The following is a 14,521-nucleotide window of genomic DNA, read 5'->3' as shown; positions in this document are numbered from 1 at the left end:
GTACCGCTTTATATATATATTTTTAGTTTCTTACATTTGTATCATTAGATACATTTATCGAAATGAACCCTAACCCAACACTTGCATTTAAAAATCTGGCAATTTCTCTCAGAAAATGTGTCATCGTTGACACGCGATGAATTCTGGGATAGAGCAGGACGCGAAGGATCCATCTCTTGTATTATTTATTGCGCTCGAAACGAAGGCCGCATTTCAAGGAGCCTTCGAACTGGGACAGCCTTCGTAGCGCAGCGGTGAAGCAATCGGCCTTCGAATCAGATTTTATTCCTATACATGTCGTTTACAGTTATATAAATCACACTTTTAAAATAATAATAAAAGAGGGGTGAATTAAAATAAGAAATATCTAGATGTTTAGTAATTTTGTATTATTTTATTGCTTGTTTTGTCTTGTTTTGACCCCTGGTAAAGAACCACTGTTTTAAACTGTCACATTGCAGGACATTTCCAACAGCATTTCATATCAACTATACATCTGCTGGCAAATTACAAAATGCTCTTTGTAGTTAGGCGCTGTTTATGAGGAATGTCGAGTGTTGTATGCCATGTTAGTATTGAACGTACCCTCAGAAAAGAGTCCAAGGAGCCATTCTCCATGTATTCCACCACTATCATCACAGGCCGACCTACAAAGAGGAAAACAGGACACCTGTAAGTAATGGACTAAGTTACAGAGGGAAATGGGACAGACATTGCCACATTACTCATGCCTGTCTTTGACTACAAGTCAAACCAAAAAGTTTACATTTGCCTCCGTCATCAGTACTACGTTTCTAATCAGTGTAATGCTGCTATAAATCAGTGTATTATGCTGCTATAATGGAGTTAATATCTAGTAGCATGGTAGTGAATGGTAGAATAGATGAAAGACATGATATAACACTAGACTCTCAGACTGAGAAAGTTTCTGGCTCATTATGGAGGTTGAAGGCAGTTCGATGTGTAGGGTGAAATCATTGATTGTGTGCGTGTCAGACAGAGTCTGTGGGTGTAACAAACTTAGCAGAGAAACATGTTTGTTTTTTTACAGAGAGAAAACAGCTTTTGGCAGATGATGATCCAAGTTATTCTGTAATCAGTTTCATCCAAACAATTTGTATCTTCCATCAGCAAACAGCAAATCACAATTTCCGTATCTGTTTTATTTATGCATTTATTTATGTATTGCCCGCCATGCCTTTCAGACACTGTGTTTGCTGGAGTTGCATTAAACTCAATAATGAAGGGTATTACACTACAGTTAAAATGCTTGGGGTCTGTAAGACTTTTTTTTTGAGAGAAATTAATACTTTTGTTTAGCAATTATTAATTAAATTGATCAAAAGTGAAAGTAAATGCATTTAATGTTTTCTAATGATTTCTATTTCAAACAAATGCTGCTGTTTTACTGAAAAAATGCATCACTGTTTGCACAAAAATATTAAGCGGCACAACTGTTTTCAACATTGATTATATTAAGAAATGTTTCTTGAGCAGCAAATCAGCATATTAGAATGATTTCTGAAGGATGAACCCGAAGACTGCACTTTTTTGATTTCAGCAAACTATAATTCATTTACTGTCTTTATCCAATTATTATGTCCAATGTATACTGTATGAACTGAATAAATTAAAATTATCTGAACTTTTGAGAGTAAGTAAAACTTACTGCCCATGCAAAATAAATAATTAAAATTAAATAGATAAATAATAATAAAAAATACGAGTTTTTTTACACGTTTTTCTTTAATATTACAAATATAACAGTATTGTTATTATTATTTTACATTTTAATAATATTACACTATATTAATTATTTATTTATTTAACATTTTTGCATTTTTGATGGAAAAAAAAAATCAGCCTTGGTTTGAAAAATTACGGACTCCAAACTTTTGAACAGTAGTGTATATGTTATCAGTGACCTATTCAATATTTGTTTACATCTTCAGAATGCAAAAGGCGGCAGAAAGTTCCTTACTCTTCGTGACTACGCCCTCCAGCCTGATGATGTTAGGGTTATCAAACTGTCCCATGATGCTCGCCTCTCGCAGGAAGTCCCGTCTCTGACGTTCAGTGTATCCTCCCTTCAAAGTCTTTATAGCCACGGGAATTTCCTTTTTTCCTGGGATTCGGAGACGGCCACTACACACCTCCCCAAACTCGCCTGCAGAACACACTAAAGTCCATACTCACTGTCGTATTATTTAGGGTTACCGCTTGCACTTGTATATACTTAACACTAGGTGGCAGTCAAACTATATCAAACAAACATGTTCACTTTACAAAGGCCTTGTGTCTCCTTATGACAATTATTTCCCATTGAATTATTTCCTACTTATATCACTGAAGATTAGATTCGAATCAAGTGATTTTTCAGAGAGACATTTAAGATCTTAACTCTGAAAATGATCTGAAATATATTTTAATTAGACACATAAGAGAAACCATAGCCTAGATCTGACTAAAAGAGAGAAAGATGAATGAAAAATGTTTAAGCAATTTTTTATTTATCGTTGGAGAACTTTATCTTCCAACTATTTTATTTCTAACTTCTAACACATTTTCAGTTTAAATCATGCTGCATAAATAGCTGGAGTGGATTGTGGGCTGCTGAGGCACAGACTGAAGTGTGCTGTAAAAAGAGGTCTGACCTGCTCCGATGACCCTTTCGATTCGGATACGAGATGGATCGATTTCCTTGGCAAACTCATGAACGGCCTGTGAAGGGTCCTCGTAAGTGTCTGGGTCAATGTAAGTCTTTAATCCTGGGAATGGCACTATAAAAACATGTCAAAGGTTGAAATCTGGATTTTTTTTTTTTTGAGAAGAAAATATGAATAAATAAGAATATACAGTATGCATTTGAGTGAGTGTGTAATTAAGGTCTCATACCATGACCATTTTGATACTGCGTTCTCTTTTTGTCTTCTGACTTTATCTTAGATTTTATGTACCACTGACACCTGTTCAAGAAAAGAGAAATGTAATTGATCAATGCTTTTGTTGACATACTGTCCACATTTAACACATTTAGAGACTTCAGCACTGTCCGTGGTTCTGAAGTCCGTGTTTCTGTCTGTGGTCCTGAATGGACAGCACTCATGATCGGTAACCATACAAACTCAAGACATATGGGTGAATGGCTTCTCAGAACCCTCAAATGTTGAAATTAAAATGATGCTACTCCAGAGAGAACTTCTCAAAAGTGTTCATTTGTAATTTAATTTCTTTTCTCGAACAAATGAAGACACTGATTCTGTCCGTCATCAAGGGCTCTTGATTTATTTGAGAGAAATCTGCAGGAGCAGCTGAACACGGACCCATCAGCCCCTGCAGCTGTGCGAGGATGTGATGGCACAGGGTCTGGCTGACTGAGGTTTCACACAGCGCGCTGCACATGCTGATATTGCGAATCACAAGACTGTGTGGCATGTTTAAGCTTGCTGTCAGTCTCACAGCAGGCCATTTCATGGCAGCAGACACGGCCGCTGCCGGGAGGCTGCAGCATTCCGACTAATTAGGCAGCGACATGGCTCAGCCAATCGGAAAATAGAAAGGTGCTCCGTGGCCAACAGGCCTATTAGGAGATGGATGGATAAGCAAGGAGCTAAATTAAGGGTAAATTAGTGAATGAAAGAAAAGACATATCCATGACATCCACAGAAAGACAGACAGACAGACAGACAGACAGACATAGATAGATAGATAGATAGATAGATAGATAGATAGATAGGCAGACAGAGATAGATAGATAGATAGATAGATAGATAGGCAGACAGAGATAGATAGGCAGACAGAGATAGATAGGCAGATAGATAGTTAGATAGATAGATAGATAGATAGATAGATAGATAGATAGATAGATAGATAGATAGATAGATAGATAGATAGATAGATAGATAGATAGATAGATAGATAGATAGATAGATAGATAGATAGATAGATAGATAGATAGATAGATAGATAGGCAGGCAGGCAGGCAGGCAGACAGACAGACAGACAGACAGACAGACAGACAGACAGACAGACAGACAGACAGACAGACAGACAGAGATAGATAGATAGATAGATAGATAGATAGATAGATAGATAGATAGATAGATAGATAGATAGATAGATAGATAGATAGATAGATAGATAGATAGATAGATAGATAGATAGACAGAGATATATAGATAGATAGGCAGACATAGATAGATAGATAGATAGATAGATAGATAGATAGATAGATAGATAGATAGATAGATAGATAGATAGATAGATAGATAGATAGATAGGCAGACATAGATAGATAGGCAGACAGAGTTAGATAGATAGATAGATAGATAGAGATAGATAGATAGATAGATAGATAGATAGATAGATAGATAGATAGATAGATAGATAGATAGATAGATAGATAGATAGATAGATAGATAGAAACAACATCTGTTCATCTGCCCTCTCATTATTTGCTCCCTAATTACCTGCCAGTGATGAGAAGGAAGAGGGTGAGAATGACGAGGAGAGAGAAACCCCCCACTGTGGCTGTAACAATCACCAGCACCTGGCCCTGATCAGCTGCCTCCTCAGAGTCTGACATAGTGAAAGATAGCGAGTGAGTGTGTGCGTTTGTGTGCATGTGAGAGAGAAAAAGAGAAGAAAAAAACAAAGAAGCACAAAACAATAAAGTCACTTTTTCACACAAGTTCATGTGATCGGTTTGGTCAGTGGGAGACTGGCATTCATGTGATGTCCACAAGCTCATTCTATCAGACTCAGAAATAGCATTAATGCCAGGAGAGAGGTTGGTAGGTGCTCACGTACATTCTGTGCACTAAAATAAGCCAAACAGCAGTTGAAAAATATTCAAGACCTGAAATCATAGGTTATTCATGGTAAACAGAAAATGTTCCCATCAAACATTTTTTTTTTAACTCTACTCACGCAGTCGACATGGTATGACCACAATCTTAGAAAATTGGACATAACTGCAGCGTTTTAGGCTAACAGGTATTGAAATGAGGCATTTTTAGAGAAATGCTTACTCTCGTCTCCTGTGGCGAACTCAAACTTGGGGCTGTAACTGCTGAAGCCAGCGAGGGTACGAGCGCGCACATGGAACGCGTAAACCGTTGAGGGCTTTAGTCCTGTCACTATTGCGCTTGGAGATTTTGTGCGTGTAGAGGAGTAACTTAACTGTTCCTGTTCCTAAACATAAAGAGAGTAAGACATTTTATTTGGCTTTATTTAGCATAATTTTCATTATGTAACGTTTATTATGTAAAGATGTTTTCAGTCTTGTTGAGTTACCTTTTCATAATATTTGATCTCGTAGTCCAGGATGGCAGCGTGTGGCAGTTCAGTTTCCTGCCAGGAGAGGGCGATACTAGTTTGAGATGCCCAGTCCTTTCTCACCACACCTACCAGAGATGGACCTGAGTGGCAAAAACAACTAGTTAGTGAGGGTGATTTGCAGTGGGGCTTTCCATGCGAATGTGCTGAAAATGGGTTTGTTACTCCAAGCTTTTCTACACAGGTCACTTTACTCCCATCTGGTGCTCAAAAAGATGAACAGCACCAACAAAGCCATTGTCTCATAATGCCATGTGCTATAATGGGTCCTTTTACAATATGCTTTAAAATAATAAGCGTGGATGTCTCTAATTCAATTGTATATAAAAAATTAAACAGTAAATGCACGCAATGTAAACACCACTTAAATGTCTTTAAAGGTGACATATTATGCCTCTTTTCACAAGATGTGTGATGCCCCCAGAATGTGTATGTGAAATTTCAGCTCAAAATACCCACCAGATCATTTATTATAGCTTGTCAAATGTGCCCCTATTTGGGTGTGAGCAAAAACACGCGTTTTTGTGTGTGTCCCTTTAAATGCAAATGAGCTGCTGCTCCCCGCCCCCCATTCAGAAAACGGTCGATCCTTTACACAAGCTTCGGATGCTCCGGCAATAACAAAACACGCAAATAATCTCACTCATCCAAAATCTCAGAAATTACCATTAGCGGAGTGCAGCCTTACGGAGAGACTCAAAAAGAACTTTTAGACTGCGGATGTTTCTGAATGGTTAGTGGATACATTTATGTACATGTAGTTGTTGTGGAGTTACACAGATTCATCTCATCGACTTGCATATATCGTCATGTCTAACTTTTGCACAAGTTTACACGTTTCCCTGAGGTCTTTATAAGACAGCTGTGACATTGTTTGATCAAACAGTGTTCTGTACTTGTCTGTGCAGCCAATGACAGAACAGTTTGCATGCTTTGCTCCAACTTTTGCCATTGCGTTAGAACTGGTAACACTGTTGTCACTTGCGAAACCAAATGGCGGCGCCATGGGTGTAAACGTGCAGATTAAGGGGTGGTAAGATCCCCTTCCTACGTCAGAAAGGGTGCGAAATCTGATCGGCTTATTATTTTGAAATACTTGCAGAGAAAGGCTTACCAAAACAGAGTTACCGGGATGTCACTTTTTTATGCACAAGGGACCCGATTATAGCACCTAAACACAGAAAACGTCAGTTTTTCATGATATGTCGCCTTTAATCAATAATTGAATGTTTATTTACTGTAGGTACAATCTCAACATATATTAATAAGAAAGCAAAACTTCTAGAACTGCATGCATCTTGCGGAAGAACATTGTAGTAACATTGAGTTACTTCTCTCAATTTATGTCTATGACGCATGTATTGGGCTACTCCGCAGTGTTACGACCCAGACTAAAATAGTCTGAATATAAACACGTATTGTAGGTGTACCGTAGTGATTCAGGATAAGACAAAAACACGGTTTGAAAAATGGATTCTTGATGTAAAAATGGATTTGTAAATGTCATACGCCAAAAAGTTACGGTTAAAAGTTAACTTGTTGTGCTTAAATCGGATATACTGTAAGCAGTCACTTGGGTAATGTGGTTTTCCGCCAAAAAGCTTTGGTCATCATAGCACATGTAATTGCAAAACAAATCAAGCTCTGATACTTTGTTTCAATTTAAGAGAAATGTGTGTGTGTTATTTTTTCTTTTAACACAAGCTTTTGCAACATAATTGTAATTAGCCAGCTCTGCTTATACTATCTGAAGATAATGCTCTCAGTCATGGCTCAGTCAGGTGGAAGAACCCAAGAACAAAAACACAAGGAAAATCCATTAAGGCTCTGTGTCTAAAGCCATTTGCAATTAGCACAATTAGTGAAGTCTATAAGCCTCTGCACTTAAGATGATGGTACGTGCACATATTTAAACACGCTCGAACAATCGTGTACGACGCAACAACTGTTTGCTGCTTCTTTCTAATACTGTACGCTTTAACAGAAACCATTTCGCTTTTTTTCCTTCCCCTTTCACCCCAGCGACTGAAATGACGCCCACAGGTAGGTGGAGCCGATCTCTAATTGAATCCTGGAGCAGATTAAAGTAGTGGGTGAATGGCATTAGCCAGCTTGATTGAATTTCTCCCAGGTAAATATTCACTCTGGAAGCCCACAGAGACTGCCAGCACGGTAATCACTACCTCTGTCAAAGTAATCAATCTCTCACTGTTAAAACAGCTGGGAAAATATAAGGGGTGGACAGGGAGCAGGAGGGTTTTAGCTATAGCAAAGTTGCAAAGAGAGAGAGAGATAGAGAGAGAGAGAGGGTAAACAGCAGAGAGCGGCGTTCAGTGATGTGCAGTATTGGGCGCAACTGCCTGAAATCCTCTGGGATATCAGCAAAGTGATTAGAAAAGAAAATAAGAGAATAAGACATCGGTTTTGCTGAGGTTACCACCCGTGACACAATCTATCGGTCTGTTTGTGTCTCTCTGTAACCACAAGGGCTTTATCTGAATGCGCAATGCTGTCTATCTTCTATCTATTATGTCTCTACAAATTTGCGCGTTGGAGATATACTGGAACGGTGTTTGATGAAAACCCCATGTTGTTTGTCTGATTTGACTGCGGCGGGAGAAGCTACGTGCTGGATCTCTCTCATGAGAGATAGCTCATCTTTTATTGAGAAGGGACGGACAGTGCAGCCTGTGACATCTGACTACTTTAGACATGCGTGAGGAGGAAACATGTAGGTTTGCACAGAAATATTGAAGTCAGAGCGACTGTGGAGAACAGGCAGCACCTTAATAAATGATGAAGCTTCATCATGTCTCTATTTACAGAGCTAGAGATTGATTTCAGAATGGAATATTATCCAGGAACAGAGAGGGCAAAAAGAGAGTCTTATTTCTGATTCTGTGACTGCCTGAACTTAGCTGGAGTCACTAGCCAGTGAAAGGGCAGGAGGATGAACTTGGGTGCAAAAACAAAATGACATTATGACTCAAAACAGACCCAGTGAAGGACAGCTGAGGGTTAGTTCACAATTTATTCAATATGTATCTTTATCTATCTTAATCATTAATGACACGTTGGACAATAAGTCAGAAACCATTCTGAAACACATTCACTACCGTTAAAATTTTTGGGCTCAGTAATGTATTTATGTTTTGATAATTTTATTCAGCATAGATGGAATTAATTGATCAAAAGGGACAGTAAGACATTTATAATGTTACAAAAATGTTGATTCATCAAAGAATTCTGAAAAAGTATCACAGTTTCCACAAAAATATTACGTTTTTTAACATTGATCATACACTCTAAAAAATGCTGGGTTGTTTCAACCCAATTTTGGGTAAAATATGGACAAACCCAGCCGTTGGGTTAAATGTTTACATTACATTTTTAACCCAACGTTTGGGTTTGTCCATATTTTACCCAAGATTGGGTTGAAACAACCCAGCATTTTTTAAAGTGTAATAAGAAATGTTTCTTACCATATCAGAATATTGGATCATGTGGCACTGAAGAGTAATGGCTGCTGAAAACTCAGCTTTGTCATGACAGGAATACAGTAACATTTTAAAATATGTTAGAAAACAAGTTATTTTACTTGTAAATTACTATATGTTTGATCAAATAAATGCAGCCATGGTGAGCATAAAAGACTGTTTTAACATTAACAGAGGTGTAACGCGTACCTGAAAACCATACTTAAGTAAAAGTAGAGATAATCTACAGCAAAAATGACTCCATGCATTACAATTGACAAGTCACCAATGCCAATACTAAAGTATTTTATTGGTACTGAATTTAGGCTCAAACATGTACTAGTCCTCAACACCTAAGAGACATGCCAGTGAAGAGATTGGGGAGAAAAATCACATTGTTTCTGAAATCGAAATAAAACTGAACAACCTAATATTGCAATAAATCAAGGTCGACACAACTTAAACGTCTACAAACACAGCCTCAGTTAAGCTCAAGAGCTCAAAACCAGTCCACTATCCTAAAACAAGTCTCTTCGGTATAAGGGATACATAAAACATGTCCTTATCTTATACGCGATTCAGTATACCTGCTAATGCACTCACATTCACATAAAGTAGCCTTGTTGACAAGTTTGGCTGAGAAAGGGCAATAATAGGGATATTTTGTAATTACCAATTGTATACAGTTTGTAGCTTATTTAATAAGCCTGAAGCACCAAGGATCACACAAGAAGAAAGTGAAAGGAGAATTGTACAGTCCTTATTACACGTTAAATGTTACTGTGGTAATTACATGTAGCTAACCCTAAACCAACCCCTATTCCTAAGTACATGTAGTTAATTATTATTACTCAGTACTTAAATATATTATTACACTGTAACACGGACATCTTAACATAAAGAATAACCGAATAAACTGCTAACGCAAACACATCCAAACATATACGTCCAAAGAAGAGGCAAAAACGGAGGCGCTAATGTACAGTCATTATGCGGAGCTGACCTGCAGTTTTATTTTAATTAGCTTTCCTGCTCTTCTAAGGGGATCTTCCATTGACTCTTATACACCCAAATCATTTCAGACTCTTTATGGATGCTGCACAATGCCTAAATTATGACTTCCCCCCCGTAATCAGAACTCATACCACACTAGTGAAGCAATCACTAAAGCCAGATTAAGGATAATTGGATGCTGCTTGTTTTCGCAGGATACATTTTTACCTTGCATTCTCTCAGAGAGTTTACCAAAATGACAGTAAAAGGAAATGTGGGACAATAAAAGAGACACAGTAAAGTGCACATGCACACGCTTGTGGGCACACATAGTGAACACGCAACGTAAATTCTTGTTTTATTGAAGACAGAATCTGTCCTTACACCTACATGTCTAGACGATTTCTTGCATGAGAGGAAGTAGGGGAAAAGAGAGCCCTGTTAATGCACATAGCTTATTCTATTTCCCATTGCTGTTTGACAGACCCCCCCCTTTCCTAGAGTTATATACAAGATTAAACATAAATGCTTCCCTATAGCTCCTATAATCTTCTCCTCTAAGTGTATCTCATATAGTCAAGTTACAATAAGTGAACACACTCTTCTGAGAGTGCGAACCTGAGCTCACTACAGATAAGCAGAAATGTGTAGGTGGAGTTATGGCATAGTGGTTAGCGTACAGGCTCCAGACATAATGAACTGTGGTGTGCATGTGAGAGATGTAGGTTTGAATCCACTTTATATATAAATAATATAATACAAAACAGTTGCTGGACCCCATTGACTACTATGGAAGTCAATGGGGTCCATCAACTGTTTTGGTTACCGACATTCTTCAAAATATCTTCCTTTTGTGTTCAGCAGAAGTAAGAAATTCACACCAGTTTGGAACAACTCGAGGGTGAGTAAAGGATGGCAGAATGTTCATTTTTGTGTGAACTATCCCACTAATAAAACAAGATCAAGTATACGAAGTTCATTTTTAAATGAGTCGGGTGTAAAGTAACGCATTAACAATCAGGGTTAATCAAGTTTTATAGTGTAAGGCTGAATTTAAACGTGTGGAATGTTTGCTTTCTGTTTACAGCAGCTGAGGTTTTATCTCTCCGGCTGTGAATGAGTTTACCAGGTGCTCTGAGATCGGGAAGATCCAACACGGAGTTTGACAAGGCCATGTTTGATTTGTTCTCGGCAATGAAAACAACTCCAATTCAGATTCAGTGATGAATAATGAGAGACGATCAAGTATTTGTCTAAACACACTCAAAAATCATCCACCCCCAGATACACACGCGGGTCTCTCAGAGGCTCACAAACAGCAGCAATTAACTGGAGAATGAAGCAGCTGCGGTAAATATGCAGTCGATACGGCAGAACTCAGGATGAGTGCAGACCATGTGATTACAAAGGCATGTGAGATGTGCACAAGCTTATTCTTTCTGTAATGACCGTGTGCGTAGATTCATGGGTCGTCACATGTTTATGAAGTGAGTAGGGAGTATAACAGTCTCTAATGATTTGAGAGTCAGAATACCCGCTTATAGGCCAGTCGATATTTTTTTCAAATAAACTGACTTTTTGGTAAAAGCTGTGAGGCATTACTACATCGAACACAAGCAGTTTGAGCTGAAGGGAGTCAGGTCATCATAATCAATATTAATTCACTCTTTTTGTAGTTCAGGGGTAATTAACAAGCTACAGTGAATTAGCGTCCCACCTCTGTCTCTTCAAGCTCACTGGCGGTGATACGTTTCAGTAAAAATGTGCAATTTATATGTTTCCGATACTAGTATAAATAGGACAGCAGACAGTGCGGCAGTTGTGTGAAATACAATGCGATTGGAAACTGAAAAAGCCAATCAAACCATCAGCTCAGTTCAGCTCCTAAGCCAGCTGTGCCAAGCAAAAATAAGATGAAAAGAGCAAGAGGCTGGAAGTGAGTGAGAAAGTAATAAAAAAAACAACAACTGTATATTGTCTCTAGGAATAATTGTTAGTTCCGGTAACAGATTTGTCTTGGAGTGCGGAAAAAATAGATGATATTCTGTTCCCCTCCCCTGTCCAACCAGATCTTAATTACGGCACCTATATGGGCCATTATGTGCCAACACCTGGCCTCATGGGGAAAATTTGTACATTGCATAATTTTTCACTTCGAGCTGTTCCCACTGCCAGGAAAAATAAATAGCTAAATATATAAATAAAATCAGAGAGCCACAGAGAGAAAGTGAGAGAGTGAGGGAAAGAGGTGGTAAAAAACAAAAACATAAATAGGCTCTCTAATCCCCCTTTTCTCTCTGCTCTGGGTAAAGACACAACAACAAAGATTAGAAGAAAATTGCAGAAGTGTAAATACGCTCGCAAAGCTAGATGTCTAGAGAATAAAGCGTAAAAAAGCTTTGAACGCCATTCTAAGTGAACTGAGCGAAGAAAATAATGACTTGAAAAACAATGTGCTCTACATTACTGTAACAGAAGCAGGGTTGCCTTAAACTACAGAGGAAGCAAAACATTAAATAAACAATCCCGTTATATTACCCAGGCAGCACTCCTTTGGCCTGCAAGGATTAATATATCATTGCAATATGCAATAATAACAAAAGAAGAGTCCAAACATCCAATGAAAACATCCACTGGAAAGATCTACGTTCTGAATTACATGTCTGATTGTCAGACTAGAAAACGTGTGTTTTATTCTGCTGACAAGCCTAAGTCCACCAATGAAAACACCTTACGCAACTAAAACCAAAAATAGCTTATGGAAAAGTCCTCCAGTGCATGTTCACGAACAATGCAAAGTTACTATCGGTAGGCTCACACAGACTTTTTCTGATTTTCTGAGATTATTTTGATGGAACATTCTATACAGTAAACATGGCAAAATGTTCTAAATGGAGCTGACAGTACAACAGTAGCCGTGTCTATATGAACCCTAATAATCCAATTGTAATCGAACTAGTAGCACAATCAGAATACAAAGTCTCATGTAACAACGTCAATCAGAATGAATTGGCCAGATCTGATTAAAATGTCATTATTGTAAGGGGTTTTATTCCTTAAGTAATCCTATCAAGATTACATGTAAACAATTGATCGGATTGAAACCCGAAACTGGATAGTGCTGCGCATGTGCAATGACATAGAAATAATGCAATGACGTGTGACGCGCGGAACGACCTGTTCTTCTTTTTGAATTGTGTCATAAAAGACTGTAGTCTGTGTCATTCTGAAATTCTTCTTACACTCATCTTCAGTGAAGTGGAGCAGGACATTCCCAGAAGTCCTTGTTTCAGACTCTCATTCACAGATGACTGGTTTTGGGTGCGGGAAGGGACGTTTTTACCGCTTGATAAATATAAGTCTGCTTTTTAAAACAAACAAAAGGAGAAGGGGTAGTATGCAACAACAGCAGGAAACTCTGTATATTTGTGCAGTGTGCACATGTCAACAGATGAAATCCAATCAGAACCTTGTGACTTACAGAAAATGCACACATCAACCCGATCACTTGTCTAGCGTTCATGTAAACACTAAGGCCACATTTACACATAGCCGGGTATTTAGAGAAACGAATATTTCCCCCCTCCGTTTTCAATAATAACATCGTGCACACAACCCGCATAAATACGCCGTCGATCGCCATCATAATCATAACTATGCCAAACCTATGGGCGGCAGTGTAGGGAGAAGGATAAAGCCATGCAAGCCAATCAGAATCCTCAGAATCGACAAGAGAGAACCTAAAACCCCGTTTCTCCCAGTTGACACGACAACACATAACCGGCGTTTTCAGAAATCTCCACTTTGGCCGGAGTTTTTAGAAATAATCGTTTTCTGGGATAAAAACGGCGTTTTCGTGTAAATGACAGGCCAAAACGCAGAGAAATATCTGCGCTTTTCCATCGTGTAAACGGGGCCTAAGTTCGGATTCATCAATCGGAATGAATTCACTCAGATTGAAGGGGGGAAAAAAGTGTCGTATATTTTAGCATTACAAAGTAACACTTTTTTCATTTATTTTTCACTTTTTTTCTAATTACAATTGGTAACACTTTACAATGTCTTCACTGGGCATGACCATTGTTCCGTCGCTTTGTGTTGTGTCACAACAGATTAAAGCGGTCTACCAGTGGTGAGGCCAAACATTTTAAAGTGAGTGGACCTTGGTGAAATATGGTGGACCTCAATGCCTACTCTCAAAATTACATAATTTTACAATAAACGAAGATAGAAATAATTTGAGAGTTAAGATTAGTTAAAGGTTATTTATTGTCAGCCAAATGTTTTATGAAACAACAAAATCCATTTATAAATAAAATAACCAATAACCTTCTTCTGATTGTTTTTAGAGGGAAAAGCTGCATAGCTCCATGCTGGTCTAGGATCAGTTTTCTCCGTAATAATAGCATATTGGCGATTTGGCAAATTATCTAGTGCGTAGCCTGTCTATCTGTGTTTGCACTCTGGAGAGCGCCAATGATTTATATTTACAATGTGTTTTCGCAGCGTATAGCAGTGGCCAATTAGAGGTGTTTAAGTTAGAAGCCACTCACCTCTCAAAGCCAGAGTTTTTGTCCAGTGCTGACTTCTGAGGATTTCGTTCTCAAATCCTCTCATTATAACAAAGTGTAAAAAAGGCTATTGTTTGCTGTCACCCTAAGCCCTCTCTTTTAAATATCACCATCTGTACATCGAGTCACACGCTTACATAGCAC

General features: G+C 38.3%; 1 protein-coding gene across 3 annotated transcripts in view; it reads right to left on the bottom strand.

Moving 5' to 3' along the window:
* The window catches only part of epha6 (eph receptor A6), a gene marked incomplete at its 3' end in the record, with an annotated part of 142,628 nt that overhangs the window by 12,429 nt on the left and 115,678 nt on the right, over positions 1 to 14,521 (bottom strand). For all 3 annotated transcript variants that reach the window (XM_079615760.1, XM_079615758.1, XM_079615759.1), the window contains exons 6-12: positions 5,296 to 5,420; positions 5,031 to 5,193; positions 4,470 to 4,578; positions 2,896 to 2,966; positions 2,655 to 2,780; positions 1,982 to 2,167; positions 586 to 647 (exon numbers count right to left, since the gene is read on the bottom strand). In XM_079615760.1, coding sequence (XP_079471886.1) covers positions 586 to 647; positions 1,982 to 2,167; positions 2,655 to 2,780; positions 2,896 to 2,966; positions 4,470 to 4,578; positions 5,031 to 5,193; positions 5,296 to 5,420 — 842 coding nt within the window. The remainder of the gene's footprint in view (positions 1 to 585; positions 648 to 1,981; positions 2,168 to 2,654; positions 2,781 to 2,895; positions 2,967 to 4,469; positions 4,579 to 5,030; positions 5,194 to 5,295; positions 5,421 to 14,521) is intronic.

This window comes from Phoxinus phoxinus, assembly GCF_949152265.1.
Source record: "Phoxinus phoxinus genome assembly, chromosome: 6".
Lineage (NCBI taxonomy): Eukaryota > Metazoa > Chordata > Actinopteri > Cypriniformes > Leuciscidae > Phoxinus > Phoxinus phoxinus.
Note: the sequence above shows the minus strand (reverse complement) of the source record. Positions and strands in the feature narration are given on the sequence as shown.